Source organism: Myotis davidii, unplaced genomic scaffold (assembly GCF_000327345.1).
Source record: "Myotis davidii unplaced genomic scaffold, ASM32734v1 scaffold129, whole genome shotgun sequence".
NCBI classification, from domain to species: domain Eukaryota; kingdom Metazoa; phylum Chordata; class Mammalia; order Chiroptera; family Vespertilionidae; genus Myotis; species Myotis davidii.
In genome coordinates, this window is record NW_006383019.1 from 722,286 (window position 1) to 744,192 (window position 21,907).

Consider the following 21,907-nt stretch of genomic DNA (forward strand, 5'->3'; position numbering starts at 1 on the left):
GGAGGGTGAGCAGGGGCCGAGGAAGGGAGGAATGAAGAGTTACTGTTTATGATTAAAGTTTCAGTCTTGCCAGATGAAAAGGATTCTGGAGATGGATGTTAATGACGGTTGCACAACAATGTAAGCGTGCTAATATCCCTGGCCTGCACACTTAGAAATGCTTAATACGATACATTTTACGTGCTGTTATTTTACCACAATTAAAAAATAAATCCATCAGGCTGGCAAGGATGTGGAGAGAAAGGAACCCTCGCGCACTGCTGGTGGGAACACAGACTGGTGCAGACAACTGTGGAAAACAGTATGGAGTTTCCTAAAAAAGTTAAAAATGGAACTCCCATTTGACCCAGTGATCCCGCTTCTAGGAATATATCCCAAGAGACTAGAAACACCAGTCAGAAAGGACATAAGCACCCCTATGTTCATAGCAGCACCATTCAACATAGCTAAGATCTGGAAACAGCCTAAGTGCCCATCAGCAGATGAGTGGATTAAAAACTGTGGTACATCTACACAATGGAATACTATGCCACTATAAAAAAGAAGGAACAAAGTAAATTTATACATTTTATATAGCAAATACAAAAATAAAAATGCTATTAATACTTTCTCCTACTTCTCCTGATATAGGGACTTGTATGCATGCATATTAGCATAACCCATGGACACAGACACAGGGCGGTGGGGGCTTGTCCTCGGGGGTGGGAGTGGCTGGGGAGGGGGCGATGGGGGAAAAGGAGACATATTTAATACTTTAAACAATAAGTAAATAAATACATAAGTAAATCCATCAGGAGAGTTTAGTACTGTTGACTCTACACCTCAAAATAAACCCAGAACCCGACTACTGACCCCAGCTCTCCGGCCGCACCCCGTCCAGGCGCCTCCTTCCTAGTGTCCAGCATAGCCTCTGACCTGGTCTCCCCTTTCCAAATGCAGTCAGGCCGCTCTACTGGTCTGTCCTCTTTGCTTCCCCACTCCGGCCCCTCCCCCGAAGCCCAGCCTCTCTGGCCTCCTCTCTGCTGTCCTCTTCCTCCGCCCTCACTTGGCTGCAGTCACCCCGGCCTCCTCCTCCTCCTGTTCCCCGTGGGTCACCCTCCTTGTCTACCTAGCTGACTTCCTCACCCCTTCACGTGGTGTTCATGAAGCGCCACAAACAGACAGCGCTGTCCTGTCCACTGGTGGTCCCCCCTCTTGCCAAGAACAGTGCTGGGCACATAGGAGCCACTTAAAAATATTTGTTGAATTAATGAATAACTAAAAGGAGGATGGTTTCTAGGCCGGTACTGAAACCTTTCTTCCGGAACCAGGACTCAAAGCGGAAGAGCACAGCAGTGTCTTTGAGGAGGCTGCCACCTACTGGCTGGATTCCTCCATCGCTCGCGGGGGCTCAACATTTCATGTGGCCCTGAGATGTGCGGTTAATGAGGTAGCAGGGAGGACGGCGGCCCATGCACAGCGACCACCCTGTCCTCTAAGATCCGTGCCTATTGGGTAAGATGAGATCCACCCAAAGGATACCCTGGAGAGAAAGGGAAGAAGAACGTATCTGGGCTGTAATGCAGACCTGTTCATAATATTGATTTTTTAAAACTCAGAGGAGTGGATGTGGAGTGGCGAAACATTGGGTGGGCATGGGAGACAGAAAGCCAAACTCATTTGAGCTTTATGAAGCCAAGTCTCCTGACCGGATTGAAACGCCATGCTCTTCAAGCTGCTGTCAAAATACAGGGAGGTCCCAGGCCAGCAGAGGGGCGACAGGAAGCAGGCAGCAGCTGCTCCCATGGAGCCCAAGGCTGCAGCCCTGCCCGTGTCTGCAGCCCTGCCCCATGGCTGCGGCCCTGCCCCATGGCTGAGGCCCTGCCCCATGGCTGATGCCGACTGGCAGAGCTCAGGGCACAGCGCAAAGCTGGATACCAGAACCTAGTCCTAGACAGAGGCTAAAAAAGGCTTCCAGAAAGTTCACGCAGCCCCGATCAAGCAGTTCCCATACCCCTGGGTTAGATGGTGAATTCGCACTATATGCAAGTGTGAGCAACCACAAAATTATTACCAAAAGACTGGTAATTATTGGCCAAGTGCTTCTCCAAAAGGGATTGGTGTTCAACCTTCATCACCTGGTTATGCTCATATGCATACAAGTCGTTTGGTTGATCTCTAACACCCCCCACCCCCACCCCCACCCCCACCTTCCCTCTGAAGTTTGACCGTCTGTTCAGTGTTTCTCTGTCTCTGGATCTATTTTGTTCATCAATGTATGTTGTTCATTATCTTCCACAAGTGAGTGAGATCTTGTGCTATTTATCTTTCTCCGACTGGCTTATTTCGCTTAGTATAATGCTCTCCAGGTCCATTACCATTATTCCTCTGGTACTAGGTTTGACGGTTCCCCCTAAGGACAGATCAATTCCCAAGAAAGGGTGCAATACAAGCTGATGGTAGGTTTAACTATTGTGAGGTTAAAACCACAATACTGTTTTATAATTTCATGACAAGATCCTTTTCAAAATTAATACAGTTGAAAGCACAGATAATAGCACCCATTACAGAAAACTTGTCACAAAGTCAAAACTTCAACAATACGACTGAGGGAAAGTCTTAAGCCATAAAGAAAAGTCTGTCCCCAAGGAGTCTATATTTCATTTACATCTTCCTTTTAACAGGAAACGAATGACATGTTGCTAGCATTCTCCTCGTTTTCTTTTCTTTTGTTATTTTCCTTTACAGCTGAATCTCTAGAGAATGAATGTAAGTCCAGTGAGTATGCAAAGGGGTGCGCTTTCTAACACACACGCAAAAATCATTTCCTTCATTTCTCTGCTTTTCGTGCATGTAAAACAAAGACAAAATGTGACCCAATGGCCCCCTAACACTGCTGTACAATCGCAGGAGAGGCGGCACCTGCTACAGGGCAATGAAAGCTGATGGGCGCTGCCACTGTATATACAGGGTGTCCGAAAAATGTATATACAGAAGGTCCTCGGGTTATGCCAGAGATCCATTCCTACGACGCGACGTAATGCGATTTTCACCAGAAGTCGGAACCCACCTACATAAGCACCTACGTCACTCACATGGAGCACAAACACATAGTAATGAAGTGAAACAGTAAAAAAAAATTAAAAGAAAGATAACAGCCCTAACTGGTTTGGCTCAGTGGATAGAGCATCAACCTGCAGACTGAAGGGTCCTAGGTTCGATTCCGGTCAAGGGCATGTATCTTGGTTGCGGGCACATCCCCCCTGGGGGAGGGGGGTCCAGGAGGCAGCTCATTGATGTTTCTCTCTCATCAATGTTTCTGACTATCATTCTCCCTTCCTCTCTGTAAAAAAAAATCAATAAAATAAATAAATAAAAGAAAGATAACAATCCCTGACCTTTACTTGTGGTAAATAAAGAATAAAAAACATAAAGCACATATGTGCATATGTCGAAATGATGGAACTTTTGTTTTTTTATAAATAAGTGGGAGATGGCAATGTAACCACGAAACGACATACGTCAGACTTGAGGACTGTCTGTACACACATGAATAATTCTGAAGGCAGTGTTTACTAAAATAGGAAGGAAGTGGACTTTTGTACATTGATTTTGTATTCTGTAACTTTACTGAATGTATTTATTGTTTCTAATAGTTTTTTGATGGAGTCTCTAGGGCAGCGGTTCTCAACCTGTGGGTTCACGACCCCTTTGGCGGAATGACCCTTTCACAGGGGTCGCCCTAAGACCATCCTGCATATCAGATATTTACATTACGATTCATAACAGTAGCAACATTACAGTTATGAAGTAGCAACGAAAATAATTTTATGGTTGGGTCACAACATGAGGAACTGTATTTAAAGGGCAAAAAGGTTGAGAACCACTGCTCTAGGGTTTTCTAGATAAAAATCATGTCATCTGCAAAAAGTGACAATTTTACCTCTTTATTCCCAATTGGATGCCTTTTATTTCTTTCTCTTGTCTGACTGCTCTGGCTAGGGCTGCTAGGAGTATGTTACAACAGTGGTGAGTGTGGGCATCTTTGTCTTGTTCCTGATTTTAGAGGAAAAGCTTCTATTTTTCACCATTGAGTATGCTATTAGCAGAGGGTCTGTTATAGATGGTCTTTTCTTATGTTTTGGTACTTTCCGTCTATATCCATTTTAGAGTGTTTTAATCACAAATGAATGTTGTATCTTGTAAAATGCTATTTCTGCATCTATTGATAAGATCATACAAGTTTTATCTTTTCTTTGGTTAATGCAGTGAATCACATTGATTGATTTGTGAGTGTTGAACCATCCTTGTGCCCCTCTAATGAACCCCCTTTGATCCTGGTGTAGTTGGTTTTTTTTTAATGTACTGTTGTATTCGAATTGCTAGTATTTTGTTGAGGATGTTTGCATCTGTGCTCATCAGAGCTATTAGTCTTTTGTTTTCTTTTTGTGTGTTATCCTTGCCAGGTTTTGGTATCCGTGTAATGTTGGCCTCATAAAATGTGTTAGGAAGTATTGCCTCTTCTTCATTTTTTTGAAGAGTTTGCGATCTTCGAATGTTTGGTAGAATTCACTAAAGAACTCCCCTTCTCCTAGACTTCTACTTTTGGGGAGGTTTTTGATAGTTGTTTCAATTTCCTCACTGTTGATAGGTCTACTTAAATTTTCCAGTTCTTCATGAATCTTGTCTAGGAAGGTTATATATTTCTAAGAACTTGTCCACTTCTACTTGGCTATTGAATTTGAAGGAATATAGTCTTTCATAGTATTCTAGTGTGATCCTTTGTATTTCTGTGGTGTCCATTATAACTTCTCATCTTTCGTTTCTGATTTTGTTTGAGGCTTCTCCTTTTCCCATAGATTTATCAATTTTATTAATCTTTTCAAAGAACCAGCTCTTTGTTGCATTAATTTTTATACTGTCCTTTTTATCTCTATTTCACTTAATTCTGATCTAATTTTTACTTCCTTCTTCTGCTGACTTTGGGCTGCATTTGTTCGTTGAGTTCTTTAAGGTGTAATGTTAGGTCGTTTATTTGGGATTTCTCTTGCTTCCTGAGGTAGGCCTGTAATGATATGGACTGCCCTCTTAGTACCACTTTGCTGCATGACAAAGTTTTGAGACGTAGTGTTGTCATTCTCGTTTGTCTCTATGTATCTCCTGACCTCTCCTTTTATTTTCTCTTTAACCCAGTAGCATGTTGTTTAATCTCCACATATTTGTGTTTCCCCCACAACCTTGTTTTTGCAGTTGCTTTCCAATTTCAAAGCATAGTGGTTGGAGGATATGCTTGGTATGATTTTAAATTTACTGGAACCAGTTTTGTGTCCCAACATATGGTCTATCTTGAGAATGCCCCATAGCACTGGAGAATGTATAACCTGGTGCTCGGGGTGAAAGGCTCTGTAAATGTTATGTCCATTTGGTCTAATGTGTCACTTAAGGCTGATATTTCCTTATTGATTTTCTGTTTGGATGCTCTATCCATCGCTGTCAATGCGGGTATTTAGGCCCCCAACTATAATTGTGTTTTTGTCAGTTTTTCCCTTTAGTTCTAGTAGTAGTTACTTTATATATTGTGGTGCTCCTTGATTGGGTGCATATATATTGAGATGTTCTGTCTTTTTGATGTACTGTCCCTTTTATCATCATAAACTGTCCATATTTGTCTCTTGTTACCTTTTTTTAAAATCTTGAAATCGATGTTGTCATATGTATATATGGCCACACCTGCTCTTCCCTGGATGCCATTTGCTTAGAGAACCATTCCCCACCCTTTCACTTTGAGTTCCTATTTGTCCTTGTAGCTGAGATGTGTCTCCTGAAGGCACCACATGGTTGGGTTTTGTTTTGTCACCCAATCTGCTACTCTGTGCCTTTAATTGCTAAGTTCAGTCCATTTACATTTAGAGTGACTACTGATATATGAAATTTCCTATAGCCATTTTATCTTTTGTTTTCTGATAGCTCTGGCTTTCCATTGTTCTTTTCCCTTGTGTTTCTATCTGTTGTTTTGGTTTGGTGGTATTTTATGATTTTTCCCGTTTCCTCCTTTTTTAATGTATGTGTCTCAGTTCTGTTTTTTGTATGTGTGTGTGTATGGTTACCATTAAGTTTATGCAAAAGAAAGTTTTATGTATACAGTAGCCCTTTTTCTTCTGAATGCATCTTATCTTTACAAATATAGATCTTTACTTCTTTCTTATGTTTTTGTTGTCACAAAGTATCCCTATTTATGCTGAGTTCATTTCCAAATTTCAGTAGCTATTTTCCTCTCTTTTAAAAATTACTTACCTTCTTTATTGTTATATTTTAGTGTATCATAATCTATTCTGAATAAGGGTTGCAATATCCAGCTTCTGTCTGTCAATCATCTTACTTATAGTTTTGTATCTTTTTGTCTTTTGTTTCAGGTATAACAGTCCCTTCAGTATTTCTTGTAACGGAGATATTGTGGTGGTAAATTCCCTCAGCTTTTGTATGTCTGAAAAAGTCTTTATTTCTCCTTCAGATTTAAAGGATAACTTTGCTAGATATTTTTAGTTGGTAATTTCTCTCTTTCAATGGTTTGAATATTTGATTCTTAGCTTGTAAGGTTTCAGCTGAAAAAAACTGATGATACTCTAAATGGAATTTTCTTCATCTTTTCCCTGGCTGCCTTGAGATTTCTTCCATCTCCAGTAATTTTTGGCAGTTTTCACATAATGTGCCTTAGAGATGGCCTTTTTGGATAATTGGGTGTTCTGCTTGCTTCTTGGACTCAAGGATCCAGCTCTGCCCACAGGTTTGGGATGCTCTCATCAACTACTTATTTGACTAGGCACTCTGTTACCTTCTCCTTCTCTCTGCCTTCTGGTATACCCACTATTCTTACACTACACTTTCTGATGAAGTCAGATAGTTCTCATTGAGTTCTTTCTTTCTTTTTATTTTTACCCTGAAGTCTCTCTTCTTCTACCCGTATCATTTGTATATTTCCATATACACTAATTTGCTCTATCTGGTCAGCTCTATTTCCTAAGCTTGCTAGTTCATTCTTTATCTCTTCTTCTTATAGAATTTCCATTTGGTTCTTTTTAAAAGTTTCATTCTCTTGTGTAAAGTGATCCTTTTGTTTGTTGATTTGATTTGACTTCATTAAACAATCTACCTATATTTTTTTGTATCTTGTAGATTTTTTCCAGAACCGCAATATTGAATTCTCTGTCATTTATATAACGTATTTCCATTTCTTTAAGTTTATTTCCTGGGAGATTTTGCATTTTCTTTCTGAGCTGCCTCATTATCTTGGTTACTCACAGTATTTGATGGATTCCTTTTCTGCCTAGGCATCTATAGGAACAAAACCTGATTTTTAAAATATATATATTATTTAAATCTTTTTTTTCAATTACAGTTGACATACAATATTATATTCATTTCAGATGTACATTACAGTGATCAGACATTATATAACTTACTAAGTGATCATTCCAATAAATTTTGCACCCATCTGACACTATACATAGTTCTTAGAATATTATTGACTATATTCCTTATGCTATACTTTGAATCTTTATGACTATTCTGTAACAACCAATTTGTACTTGTTAATCCTTCACCTTTTTCATCCATATCCCCAACCCCTCTCTCATCTGGAAACCATAAAAATGTTTTCTGTATCCATGAGTCTATTTTTGTTCTGCTTGTCTGTTTATGTTTTTAGATTCAATTGTTGAGATATGTTTTTATTGTTCATATGTATTTTTTCTTCTTAAAGAAGACCTTTTAGCATTTCATATAATACTAGTTTAGCGTGGTAGTGATGAACTTCTTTAGATTTTTCTTGTCTGGGAAGCTCTTTACCTGACCTTCAATTCTAAATGATAGCTTTTCTGGATAGAGTAATCTTGGTTGTAGGCCCTTACTTTTCATCACTTTCTTTTATTTCTTATTATTTTTTTAAGTTAAATGCTTTTTAATTTTTGGCCTATTTTTTATTTTTAAAAAATCTTTATTGTTGAGAGTATTACAGATGTTCCCCTTTATTCCCCCATTGCTCCCCTCCACCCGGTCGCTGTCCCAACACAGGCCTTCACCACCCTATTGTCTGTGTCCATAGGTAATGCATGTAAGTTCTTTGATTAATCTCTTCCTACACCCCTTCCCTCTGAGATTCATCAGTCTGTTTCATGTTTCTATGCCTCTGATTCTATTTTATTCATCAGTTTATTTTGTTCATTAGATTCCTTGTTTATTTTTATATTCAGTTGTTGATAGATATGTATTTATTGCCATTTTATTGTTCAGATAGCTGCTTCTTCTTCTTCTTCTTCTTCTCTGCTTTTCTTTTGCTGTTTTTAAGATTCTCTGTCTTTAACCTTTACCATTTTAATTATGATGTGTCTTAGTGTGAGACTCTTTGGATTCCTCTTGTTTGGGACTCTCTACTTCCTGGACTTGTACATCTATTTCTTTCACCAGTAGAGGAAAATTTCTGTCATTGTTTCTTCAAATAGGTTTTCAATATCTTGCTCTCTCTATTCTTCTGGCACCCCCATAATGTGAATGTTGGTACACTTGAAGTTGTCCCAGAGGCTCCTTATACTATCTTCTTATATTTTTTATTCTTTTTTTTCTCTTCTGCTTGGGTGTTTTTTGCTTCCTCATATTCCAAATCATTGATTCTCGGAATTCTCTACTCTACCGTTGAATCCCTGTAAATTATTCTTTTTTCAGTTAGTGTATGCTTAATTTCTGACTAGTCCTTTTTCATGTCTTTGATGTGTCACTAAGGTTCTTGAAATTCTCACTAAGATCCTTGAAATTCTCACCAAGTCCCTTGAAGCTCTCATTAAGAACCTTGAACATCCTTATAACCACTGTTTAGAACTCCATGTCTAGTAGTTTGCTTGCTTCCATTTCATTTAGTTCTTTTTCTGGAGATTTCTTCTGTTCTTTGCTTTTGATTACTTTCAATATTTCTTGCCAATCCCTTCTGGCCTGAAATGTTTCTGTTGAGAAATCAGCTGACAGTCTTATGGGAGCTCACACATTCTGATTGGTGTTTTTTGCTTCCTTATATTCCAAATCACTGATTTGATTATCTGCTTCATCTATTCTACTGTTGATTCACTGTAAATTATTCTTCACTTTAGTTAGTGCATATTTCATTTCTGACAGGTTCTTTTTTATGGTCTCCATGTTCTTTTGAATACTGTTGAAGTTCTCACTAAGTTCACTGAGCATCCTTATAACCAGTGTTTTGAACTCTGTATCTAGTAGACTGCTTGTCTCCATTATGCTTAGTTCTTTTTCTAGAGTTTTGTCCTATTCTTTCATTTGGGATATGTTTCTTTGTCTCCTCACTTGGCAGCCTACCTGTGTTTGTTTCTATGTATTAGGTAGAGCTGCTATGTATCCTGAGCTTGGAAGAGTGGTCATATGTAGTAGGTGCTCTGTAGGGCCCCGTGGCATAGGCTCTCCCAATCACCTAAGCTGAGTACTCTGGATGCGACCCCCACCCCATGTGGGCTGTGTATTCCCTCCTATTATAGTTGAGCATTGGTTGCTATTAGACCATCAATGGGAGGGATTTACCCCCAGTCCGACTGGCTGCAATGACTGGCTGTAACCACCGACCACTGTGGAGGATTAAATGTGCAGGGACTACCCTCAGAGCAGGACTTACTTCAACGGGGTGCTGGTGCCTGCTGAGTCTGTCCCTTGAGTGCGTCACTTGTGGAAGTGGTTGGGTGGTGGTCTGAAGCTATCCACCAGGTGTGCTGGCTCTGGGGCCTCCAGGTGGTACAGGCCAAGTTCAGCTGCACCTGTGCTCTGTTCAGGGCCACCTGGCATGAGCTACAAAGTGATCTGCTGATGGCTGCTACTTGTGTTGGGCTTGGAGGTGCCCAGGTGAGGCCAAGTTGTGAACTAACACTGGCTGCTGCTAGTACCAGGTCTGGGGCAACTTAGCCAGAGTACAGGGGATTCTGAGGCCAGATGCTGCTGCTTGTTTGAGAGATTTTAGAAAAGTCTGAAACATGAGCCAAGACAGGCCATTTGTATGGAAAAGCCACTCAAAACAGTTTGGATGGGCTTGGAAGCAAGGTGGGGTTGGGTCTCATGGAATCGCCAGGATGAGGGGTGTCTCTGAAAAGGACAATGGCCTCTGCCAGCACTTTTGTCTGACAGAAAGCTGCCAGCCTGAGCTCTTGCCCTGACGTAAGACAATTCAGTTCCTCCCTGTACGTCCCTGGTAGCTTTCTAGCTGCTGTCCCAGCACTGGAGCTCAGAGAGTGTGAGTCCAAGTAAGTCTGTGTGCAGGTCCTGTAAGAGGAACTGCCTAGAACTCCAGAAGCCCTCTGTTTCCCTCAGCCACAATCCCTGCTGGTTTTTACAGCCAGAAGTTATGGGGACTTCTCTTCCTGGCACTGGAACCCTGGCCTGCTGTGGGACTAGGACCCCTGGTTCCTCAGGAGGAACCTCTGCAGCTGAAATATCCTTCCCAATTTTTATAGACCACATGTGGGTGTGGAACCAGCCTGTTCTGCATCTCCATCCCTCCAACTAGTCTCAATGTAGTTTCTTCTTTAAATCCCTAGTTGTAGGACGTCCATTCAGCCAAATGCAGGCAGTTCTGAACGATGGTTGTTCTGTAGCTGTAATTTTGATGTGGTTGTGAGAGGATTCAAGTACCACATTTACCTATGCCACCATCTTGACCAGAACTTCTGCTTTTTTGTTTTTTGGGGGTTTTTTTAACAAGTAGCTTCTCTAGTAACTTGATAAGAAGTCTTTCTTTTGTTCTCCAGTAGGTGACACTGAAGCACAAATTTTTAAATTTCTCTTGCGTTGCTTTGGTTTGTCGGATCTCTGCTAGATGGTGGAAAATGTCTTCTATTCTCTGGGGAGGTGAGCTTCTCCTCTGTGGCCCGGTCACCTCAGTTTCAGGGTTCCGCACCCATGGGGCAACGTGGTCAGGAACAGGGTTCCAGGAAATCCCAGTGCTGTTCTCTGCAGAGATGGGTGGGGGTGGGCGAACTGGAGAGGCCTATTGGTCTTTGTAGATTTGTTCTCCTCCCAGTAATGGTGACTGCTAGACCTCAGCTGCCTCACTTTCGTGTCTTCGCCCCTGTCATTGCAATTAGTTGCAGAATGCACCTGCTGCTCAGGGGGAACTGTTTCTGTCTCTCCAGTTCTCGGGGCAGCAGATAACATGCTCTGTAGCTCAACACTTGCGGCTACAACTCCCTCTGGGGCCTGCGGCTAGTCTGGAAGGGTGAGGGGCGCCAGCCTGGCTCCATGGCTTTGTTTTTCTGCCTGCAGTGGCAGACACCATACAACCACAGCGGCACCTCCACACCATCTCTGCCCAGGTTACTGGGTTCAGGTGCAGCCTATACCAACCACTGCGTTAGGCATGCTCACCTCACTGCATCTCTCTGCTCCTCCGGACTGCAGATGGCAACCTGGTTCCTTCCCTCTTTCGAGACTGCGGGGAGCGAGGGGCTGCGTCTGTGACACCCTTTTCTGCTCTGCTCCTTTCCCGCCCCACCGGCTCCCTCTGAGTCGCCTGCCTTCAGAGTTTCAATGTGAGGGTCTCTCAGGTGTGCTTGTATATGAGCAGGGAAGCCTTTATTGAATGACAGCTGTTCAACTTGTAACTTCAAAGTAAGAGACCAGAGTAACCTTCCTCATTGCCTCTGATGTCACTCCTCTGTTCTTTCATGTTTTAAGTTTTCTATGTTCTGGACTCAACTATAATGGTTAAAAAACCTTTTCTAGCCCGACCGGCGTGGCTCAGTGGTTGAGCGTTGACCTGTAAACCAGGAGGTCACGGTTCGATTCCTGGTCAGGGCATATGCCTGGGTTGCAGGCGCGGTCCCCAGGTTGGAACGTGCAGGAGGCAGCCAATCGATAATTCCCTCTCAACCCAGTGGTTCTCAACCCTTTAAATACAGTTCCTCATGTTGTGACCCAACCATAAAATTATTTTCGTTGCTACTTCATAACTGTAATGTTGCTACTGTTATGAATCATAATGTAAAGATCTCATATGCAGGATGGTCTTAGGCGACCCCTATGAAAGGGTCGTTCGACCACCAAGGGGGTCGTGACCCACAGGTTGAGAACTGCTGCTCTAACCCTTTCCCTTCCTGTCTGATATATATACTTTTCTGTTTCTCAAAGAGACAGTAATACTGAGAAAGTTCACATTTCCATGGCCCCCGCCCTCTAAGCAACTCGGTGCAGAGCATCCCGTTCTCCATGGGATGTTGAACACCACATCTGCGAGGGACCTACAGAGCCGGTTCATTCACTCCTCAATGCCCGTCACCCCAAGACACGCCAGGACCTAGGCCGCCTTGCCTGGACTTCACACGCACGATGGCAGGTGCACACCTGGAAGGACAGCGGGAACCACGGCATCCCCATCACCTTTCTGTTCTTGTCTGTCCCCCCCCACCCCCCGATGTAAACTCCATGGGCTGGATGTTGTTGCCGAAAGCAGTACCTGGCCCAGAGTAAGTGCTCCACACATATCTGATGCGGGGAGGATGCATCAGCCACCGACGTGCTGTCCTGGGCCAGGATGAGTGGCCTGCTGGGTCCCTCTGACCTGGGCCCCTCCTGCCTGGGCCCCTCAGACATGCATTCCTGACCTGCGTCCCTCCTACCTGGGTGGCTCCTCAGGCGGCTCTCAGTGAGCTCGGAGATGGTTCCGGCTGTCGAAGTCTTTTTCAGTCGGACTACCGCGGAAGCGGTGGTACTTCCCGGCTTGTTGAGCATGTCCTCGCTGCTGGCCCTCTTGAGCTAAGAGAGAGGTAGAGGGGAAGAGAGGATCAAAAGACCCGTTTTCAGTAAGGAGTGCTACACACCAAGAAGCCTGTGAGCAATCCCACGGCCCAGAGGTTACGGCGCAGTGAGGGCCCTTTGCGGAGCACGGCAGTGCGAAGTGGACAAGTGCAAAGCTCCACACCCCTGTGTGTGTCCTTCACAGGCTGGAGCATAACCTTCCCTACGTGTCAAAGAATATTATAAGATTAGGGGTGAACAATACCATTGTGTCACACTTCACAGTGAATTCCTAAATACCCTGTTGCCCGAAAAAATATTTTTTAAAGAATGGGAGCTGATGAAAAAAGAACTGTGAGATGCACAAAAGTCAGGACATGGCGATGCACAAAATAATTCAAGGACAAAATTAACTTAAAAATACGTGTCTGGAGGAAGCAGAGGGAAGAGATGTACAAGACCTGGAATCGACCGTGCTCAACACCAAGAACTCCGCCCAGGGTCCCCCGCAGACAACGGGTTCCCAGGGAAGAGAGGACGTTTTGGAGGCCAGAAGAGCAGCTACTGAATGACAGCAAGAAAGCAGAACCCCTCGCTCCTTTTCTGCTCTCTTCTCTGTCATAAAAAGGGAGACCAAACATTTCTCAAAAGAAATTGGGGTTTAAGCGGGGCCCCCATGCAGCACCGCTGGCCTGGCCTGTCTCCAGCGTTCGCAGCCCGTGTGACAACGATGTCACTGGCGTCCTCAGGGTAGGAGTCATCACACTGAATCTGCAGTGGAAGCTGTCGGACGACGTTCAGCCACAGCTGCTCTGAAACTAAAAACCCGGGCAGGGTGGGCTGCACCGAGGAGAGCACAGTGGGAGCCTCTGGCCATCAGGAATCAGTCTCCACGTCGACAACCATATTGTATCTCAGCTGCGGGACCTACGGCTGGTGGAGGCGGTGTGTGGTTTCATGCGCCAGGAGGGTTTGGATCCCAGGTTTGTATTTGACAGATGTCTCCCTGTGTCTCCTCTTGTATCTGCAACTTCACTGAAACCACAGAATGGGAAGCAAGACCAGACACCAACGCACAGGTGTCGCTGAAGACCATACGGTGTCGGGCTGCTTATTGCTGGTCATGATGACACGGGCCCTCAGCGTTCCAAACCTGTCCCTCCACTAACTATTCTGACTGCAGAGCTATGTCCACTGGGGCCGTTCCCAACCAGCTCGCGCTTCCTTGGAGAGACCCATGTCTGAGTGTGTGGAGTGCAGTCTGAGCGAACTGGTTAGAGTGGTCTGCCTGCTTTAAGGGAGACACTTCCTGCAGGACGGGGCCTAATACACTGAGTGCTTCCTCTGCAGCTGTGGAGACCTGGAGTTGACTGATGACGATGATGATGTGGCTTCATGCCCGGAGGCCTGGAAGGAAGGCCACAGGGCGAGGCACAGCCTTGCCACCCGCTGATGAACCTGCAGACAGGCGAATGTGCCAGCGGAGCAGCAGCTGAGACCCCCACCTGTGTGTGCAGCATCACACGGGTGAGAGTGCGGGACCGAGCGCTGTGACAATAATCTGTCCTTTGAACCGAAACACACAGTGTGGAATGGTATGTTTTAGGAATCAGTCCAGATGTGAATTTTTTCCAAGCAACTTCACTGAAACCATATAATGGGGTGCGTTTTTCTTGGAGAGGCTCTATATAGTCATATTCTAGAAAGCATAGTTAGCTGTACTAATGCTTTTATACGAAGAATATATAAAAACATTTTGTGATTTTAAAGACAACTATAAAATAAAATTGTTTCATCTGCTGGTGAAAAAAAAGAGGGGGAGCCTTAAATGACCTATCACTGCTGATCCAGGAAATGACACCAAGTTAGTGAGAAAGACCAAAGGACTTCTCCCAACCACTGTAAGTCTTTAAACAACATTACTGAAAAGGGATTGTTGTAGAACAGTGATTTTCACCCCGTTTGCAGCAAGAATTTTTAAAACATGCACTACCTGACCATTTAGTCACGGGCACTGATCTTTTTTCCCTTACATCATCAAATAAAAAAGTGACAACAGCCAGCACAACAGCCGTCCAGTGTGAATGAATCAAAATTATATCTGTTTTTTGTCAGATCAGCAAAAAATGTCTTTTTTGGTGTGCCACCGAATTTCAGTAATTAGTGTATGTGCCATGAGATGAAAAAGGATGGAAATCATTGTTCTAAAACCCCAGAGACAGGAAGATGCCCAGAGCCATTACGAATATATCTGACATCTGGAGAAAGCAGTGTGGAGAGATGGAGAGTGGGTAGCCCCTCCCACTGCACTGGTGGAAAGGCCCTGCTCCATCCACTGGCTTCGGGGTCATTTACAGAGAATTAGGGTTTAAAGGTTTTCACGATTAAAAAACACACACACATTTTCCACTTTGCATTGTTTACATTTCAGGGAGCTACACACCCCCAGAGTAGCTTAAAAGAGAAAAAATGCTAATACCAGGTGTCAGTGAGGTGGCGGGACAAGCTGACAACCATTTGGGAAAACTGGCAGAGTCTACTAACGCCAAGTATTTGCACCCTAGGAGGCAGCAATCCTGCTCTTCGGTCTATGCCCAAGAGAAGTGAGCACACAGGCTCACTGAACATCAAAAGAATGTTCAGCCCGGCCGGCGTGGCTCAGGGGTTGAGCATCGGCCAATGAACCAGGAGGTCACCGTTCGATTCCTGGTCAGGGCACATGCTGAGTTATAGGCTTGACCCCCGGGGGTCCTGCAGGAGGCAGCTGATCAATGATTCTCTCTCATCATGGATGTTTCTATCTCTCCCTCTCCCTTCCTCTCTGAAATCACAGAGGAAATCTGCAGCCTCTCAAAGTAGCCCTCAGGCCACCAGTGTAATTCTTATCTGACAACAGTGCATGAGGTCAGCAACTTCTTCTCAGTAGAAAAAGCAGCTGTTACTCACTCTGCCTAGAAGCATGCCCAGGTACCTCCCTAGGTCCCCAAAGCAAAATCTATTCTGATTTAGGCTTTGAAAACTCCCCAGACAACACACCAAACAGAAAAAGAGAAACCATTGTAGTTAAGGGAATTTTAATGCAAATGATACGCACTTGGTCCTGCTTTCCTCTACCTGATTCTCTGACGTCACTAAGGTCAGCAAACGTCACACAGAGAGGTGGAAGAATCAGATTCGTACTTTTATCATCTTTCCTCCTCGCAAAAGGCCCAGGGAGCCGAGGGTCGGTCTGCGAATCCAACAAACGAGAGGGCAGAGGGGCCAGGAGGGAAGCTGCCTCTGCAAACCCCGCAGCCCCGCGCCCACGTGGGCGGGAGGGCAGGTCGCCTGGCCCTTCTCCCTCCTCCGCAGGAGGCGGGAGGACAGGGCCCAGGCAGCGGACGTGCGGTCCAGTCTGTGCTGTCAGCACATCTGACCGCGGTAAGTCAGGCGGGCTGCTGGCCACAGCGCTCTCCTCACCCTGTTGCTCAGAAGCTTTTCCAGGAAGCGGAACATAAAGGTGAAAGCAATTCTCCACATCCTCCCAAGCGAAATAGTGTCCTTTGGCACTATCTCTTGGACGCAGCCTCCAGTCTGGGAAGCTACTGGTCTCAGCTACTGACTCTTGATCTTGCCCGGCTCCTGGCTGCACTGTTGGCTTTGTTTCCTGGTCCCTGACAGCAGCCACGTGAGATCTCTGGTTTGTGACAGCCGGTCGGGCAGGGATGCGCTTTGGCATTGCTTTGGTACGTTCCGTAAGTACTTTCACCAACTGGCTGATGGTGAAGCTGCCAAGCACCGCCAGGAGAGCTTACAAAGGAAAAACATGCAAATAGCTCACAGATGAAAGGAACTACAAATTCTTCTCAATCCCACAGAGGTCGTGGGGGAAACCGGAAACTCTAAAATCGTCACACAGGACTGTCCAGTCTGTAAAGGCCGATGCCACGTGATGGCTGAAGCACTTCTCAGACTGGGCACACCTCAGAATGTGGGAGTCTCCTGAAGGCACGCTGCTGCCTGGACCCGACCCCAATTGGCCACCACCACCTCCTTTCTGACTCCTAGACCTCGGTGGGGCCTGGGAACTTGAGTTTCTACCTTTCCCAGTGATGCCACGCTGCGGTCTGGGAAGCACTTTGAGAACCAATGTTTAGAGCAGCAGCGTCGACGGAAATACAGTACAAGCCACAGGCATAGTTTTATAGAGTCTGGAAGCCACATTATAAAAGCACTGTGACTGCTGGACAAAATTAATGTTAAGAATAGATTTTCTTAACCCAATACATTCAAAACATTATCAACAATGTAAAGTATGTTGGTAAGGCATCCGACTTGTTTTTGTATTAACTCTTCCAAATCTGGTGTGACTTTGCACTTGGAGCACATCTGGGTTTTGACTAGCCATGTTCCAGGGGCTCAACTGCAGCCTGTGGCTTGTGGGTACTGCCCTGGGCAGTGCGGGGTTAGAGCACGCCCCAAGAAAGACTGCACAAGACTGACGGGTGCCCGGGACGTGTAAAGAGCATGCCTAAACTATACGACTCTGCTCTCTGGGCATGGGGGCCCTGACCCCTGGCCACAGGGGCCTGGGCAGGCTCAGTACATGCCTAGCCAAGCAGACCTTTCCCTATTTTTTTTGCTTAGTTTTCTTTAAAGCAAATCAGAAGTAAGTAAATAAGCAGACAAGCCTTCCAGGAATGTGAGAGGCTTGGGCATGGTGGCATCCCTGCTCACGCCACGCTCTGAAGACCAGACACCAGCAGATGACACAGAAGCAAATGGAAGGGGGTAACAGCGAGTCTTGGGTGTTCCAGTCCCCGATCCCAGCCTCTCTGAGCTCCAGTCTGTCCCTCTGTCCTGCCCACAGTGACATGGGAGCCTTAGGGTCTGTTCAGTCTAGTTCTTTCCGGCCAGAGCTGGCTCAAGTCAATGTTCTGTCATTTGCAGCCAAGGAAGCTGAGCGGCCAGACAGGTGGCCTGCTCGCCTCAGCGCACCCCCGGCGCTTCCCCTCCGGCACTGGGCTTGACTAGCACGGGCGAGGCCTCCCCCATCCCTGGGCCATGCGCCCCTGCTTCTCTCACTGCCCTTCAGAGGGTAAGCATTCGAAGTAGGAGGTTTCATTCCACTTTGGTGGATTTGTTTCCATTTTCCTGGTTTTGACCAAAGACATATCTATCCACCCCTATGTGCCTGCTCACTACAGAGCAGCTAGAGTGAGGTGTTCGGTGTACCACGCTGCCGCCCTGCATGTGTGCAGGTCTTCATTGTCAACACAGGGGCCAGTCTCCGAGCTGTTCTGTCTATCGCCATGTCCTCTTTCCCGGAGATGGGCAGGGGAGGCGCCCTCTTCCGCTGCTCCCTCCCTGGGCCCTGGTGCTCTCTTCCACAGGCTGAGGCCTGCAGGTGCTGAGGCGCGAAATGGGAGCAGCAAGTGTCTAATAGGAGAATCTGCTTTCCCCCGGCATTTCCCTGTGGAACAAGTTTCCAAAATGCTCACCCATCGACAGCAGAAGTGGCCAACATTTCTTTGTCCTCAGGGAACACTCCTGAGCTTCCAGAAGCTCACTGGTCTGTCATTGGGGAAATGTATGCTTTTATTTGAAATTTAAATCAAAGATGTCTCCCAAGTATGCTACAGGTCAAAGGTCATAAAGACAAAAGTCACGGGAATAATGGCTGAATCCAGGATCACAGTCATGAAGGACTTCAGTGTGGAACCCTCACAGGACCACTCCCAACCTCCCGGAGGTTCACAGACGGAAGGGCAGAGTCAGGACCCCTTGGCCTGGTCTGGGCCCTTCCTCCCGCCTGACATCCCCCATCCTGCCACGCCTGGCGGTGGTCTGATGGACAGCTACACGCAGCTATGGAAACGGCCATGCAGAGCAGGGGGTGGGACACGCGGAGCAGGGGTGTGAGGCAGTAGGAGCTGCAGCGGTGAGGATGGCGCTGTACAGGGTGGTGGGATGATGTCTGATAGGGAGACCTTTGAGCACAGACTTAAAGGAGGAGGATGGGGAGGATGCTCAGAGGGAGGAAATGGGTAGAGAGCAGCAAACCCACTGCGGCAGGAGTGAGCCCCGCTCATCAGAGGAACCGCCGCTGAGCCCAGAGAGCCCGAGGCCACAGCAGGGAGCCAGGGCAGGGGGAGGGCCATGGCTTCCAGCGAGCAGGCATGGGGCAGGTCTCCAGGGCAGTACTGACCACTCTGAATGAATGGAGAGAGGCCTTGAGGGTTCCAAGCAGAGAAGGGGCGTGATCCATGTGCTAAAAGGACCACTGGCTTCTGTTGAGGATGAATGATGGGCGCAAAGATGAAGCAGAGAGGACATTGGGAAGCGTGCAGGGAAGGCAGCGGCACGACCAGGTGGTCCCAGCAGAGGTAATGGGAGTGAATGGAATTGGCATCTATTTTTAAGGTAGAAGTGATGGCATCTTGTTGATGAACTATGGGATGTGAGAAGTATTCAAAAATGATGCCCTGGGCTCTGGCCTGGGCAGCCGAAAGGACAGGGTTGCTATTACTCCAATGGGGAGATTCAGGAGCAGGCTAGGGGAGGCGTGGGACCTGGAGGGGAAGGCATCAAGATTCGGTTTGGGACATGTTACATTCGGAGTGCCTTTCAGGCAGCCCACAGGCAAGGTGACAAAGGCAATTGGAGGGGTCCTGGTTGGAGACACAGAAATGGACACAAGAATACATGGAACATGCAGACACCACAGCCTGCCCCAGGCCACATCGCATGTCAGCGCCCAGGGAGCATCGCAGGTCCTTCTGCACAGTCAAGCTGAGGCATATGCAGATGGCGCTACGGTTCACTTAATTATAAACTAGCTTCCTCTTATAGCTAGGATATTACATTAATTTTTCAAAAATGTGTGTGTGGGTAGGTCATACTACCTCTGACTTCATCGCAGGGCAGAAAGGAGGTGTTGGGTGACACAGTAACTAGAAAAGAGCTGAGGCCCAAGGACTGTGCCCTGGGTCCACCCAACATTTGAAACCAGGGCAGAGGGAGTCGGCAGGGAGACTCCTACCCCTAAGGAAGGAGGCAACTGAGAGAAGAAGACATTCCCAGACGCGGGGCCTAATCAACAGTGTTGACTCTGCTGATAGTCAAGTAAGACAAGGATGGAGACTGGCCACTGGATTACCAGATCGTTAGTGATCCTGACCCCATGTGGTGGGTGCCGGGGCAGAGCTCTGCCTGGAGTCCAGGTAATCCAGGGAAACATCTGGCAGATCTCCATCTCCATCCCAAATGCCCCTGCTACAAAGCCTTTGCTCTGCTCCTTTAGGTTCTCCTGGGCCCTCCCTGGAGGCCTTGCTCCAGCCCTGGAGGCCACTAGCTTTACCCCCTCCCAGCCCCTCCCATCCCCCGAGCAGACACTGGACGCCCAGCCCTCACCCTGTGCGTATCGGGCTATACCTTGCTGAGCTGGGACTCACACGCCAGCGAGGTTGAAGACTTAGAACTCTTCATGCCAGAGGAGGCCGTGGGGAGGGGTCGTGCGCGGTCACTCCCATGGCTCCCCACTTTGGTGACTGGACTCCAGGGCTTGGCTGCGCTCCTCATGTTTGTCGAGTGGGTCTGTCTCTCTGTAGAAGAGCAGAAGAGAACAACATGTGTCCACGATTTGAGCCCGCTGAGTGACATCACAGAGCTTTACCCCTATACCACCCCCACCCCATCATCATGGAGAGCCAGCGCCTATGACCGGGCGGCAGGCAGTTCTACTCCTAAGAAGATGCCCTTGCACTAGGCTAATTTTTGCAACTTCACAACAGCTGTTACCAAACTATAAAGATGTGCAATATGATCGACGCTCTGACATTACTTCTCAGCATATGATGGCTTTTTCTCAGGCAGGGACACCTACTACAATATTCCTATACATACCCATACATTATCTATGTGCATCCATTTTCCCATGTAAAACAGGTCAGCCTGAGTCAAGACACACTGTGTCCATAAGCCTTGAAGCTTTAGGGCTGACAATGGCACAACCTACCTCATTTTTAAATAGGCATAAATGAATTACCGTATTTTCCTGTGTATAAGACGCCCCCCCACTTTTCCAACCCAAAATTAAGAAATCAATATTTTAAACATTTTTCTGGTTTTCCTCTTAAGGCCGTCTTCTTTGTTGGCATCTTAAGGAGTTGTTCTTCCTGTTTTCTCCACTGTCTGGTCACACACTTAGTGGGAGGAGGTCCAAACTGTCTCTCTGCAGCTCTATTTCCATGCTCTTTTGCATAGCTGACGACATTCAGTTTGAATTTTGCAGAGTAAGACAATCGCTTACAGGTATTTATCTTTTTGTTTTTTGACATCTTTATGGGCTCAGAATGCTCCAGTCCCTGTTGCATCTGCGCACTCTCCACCTCCAATTACGGCATCAGCTGACGTCAGTAACAATAAGGCTCACGATTGGAGGAAGCCTGTTTGACAAAACATGGGCAGCTAGGCACCTGCGCAGCTCCCTCTTCAGCTGATTTCCGCGTACAAGACACCCCTCGATTTTCAGTCTAATGATTTTAGAGAAAAATAGTGTCTCATACACAGAAAAATACGGTATTTGAAAATTAGATTTCACAGAAGCACAGCTTTTTTCTTCTTTGGGACAGAAATAGGTATCATTTAAAAATTAATAGAGCATATTTTAACTGGTCAGACCTGACATTATAGGACAGAGTTACTGCTCTAAAATATTTTATGAAAGCAAAATTGGCCTAAGTAGCAACATGCAGTTATACCTCCGGGGGAAGCCCACATACAAAGACAAGGAAGCAGTGTGTGTGGTCATTTGAGGGAGGTGTGGCCACACCTCTAACCCTCCCTGAGCCTGTTCCTTCCACCAGGGGCACAATGAGAGGGAATCCAATGCCCTCCGTGTCTCAACCAGCTCCAGCCCTAACTCTGCCTATCCCCACGGACTCCCAACCAGGAGTGGGAGACAAAACACCAAAGCCAGATAAAGCTCCATCCTTTCAAAGAAACAAACTGAAAATGCACTTTAAAATACACCAAGAGCCCAGCCGGCGTGGCTCAGTGGTTGAGCATCAACCACGGGACCAGGAGGTCAAGGTTCGATTCCTGATCAGGGCACATGCCTAGGTGGCTGGCTCAATCCCCAGTAGGGGGCATGCAGGAGGCAGCCGATAAC

The 21,907-nt window shown here is 46.3% G+C and overlaps 1 protein-coding gene across 14 annotated transcripts in view; it reads right to left on the bottom strand.

Moving 5' to 3' along the window:
* Nucleotides 1-21,907, bottom strand: part of SPECC1 (sperm antigen with calponin homology and coiled-coil domains 1) — a 273,056-nt gene that overhangs the window by 166,521 nt on the left and 84,628 nt on the right. For 12 of the 14 annotated variants that reach the window (XR_001512445.1, XM_015558364.1, XM_015558363.1 and 9 more), the window contains exons 2-3: nt 20,170-20,339; nt 12,639-12,774 (exon numbers count right to left, since the gene is read on the bottom strand). Coding sequence is in view for 13 of the 14 variants with exons in the window: in XM_015558361.1 (XP_015413847.1) it covers nt 12,639-12,774; nt 20,170-20,339 (306 nt within the window). In the remaining variant the exon portion in view is untranslated. Of the gene's footprint in view, nt 1-12,638; nt 12,775-18,236; nt 18,372-20,148; nt 20,340-21,907 lie in introns of those variants that run through there. The other 2 variants (XM_015558369.1, XM_015558370.1) reach the window with 2 other exon arrangements.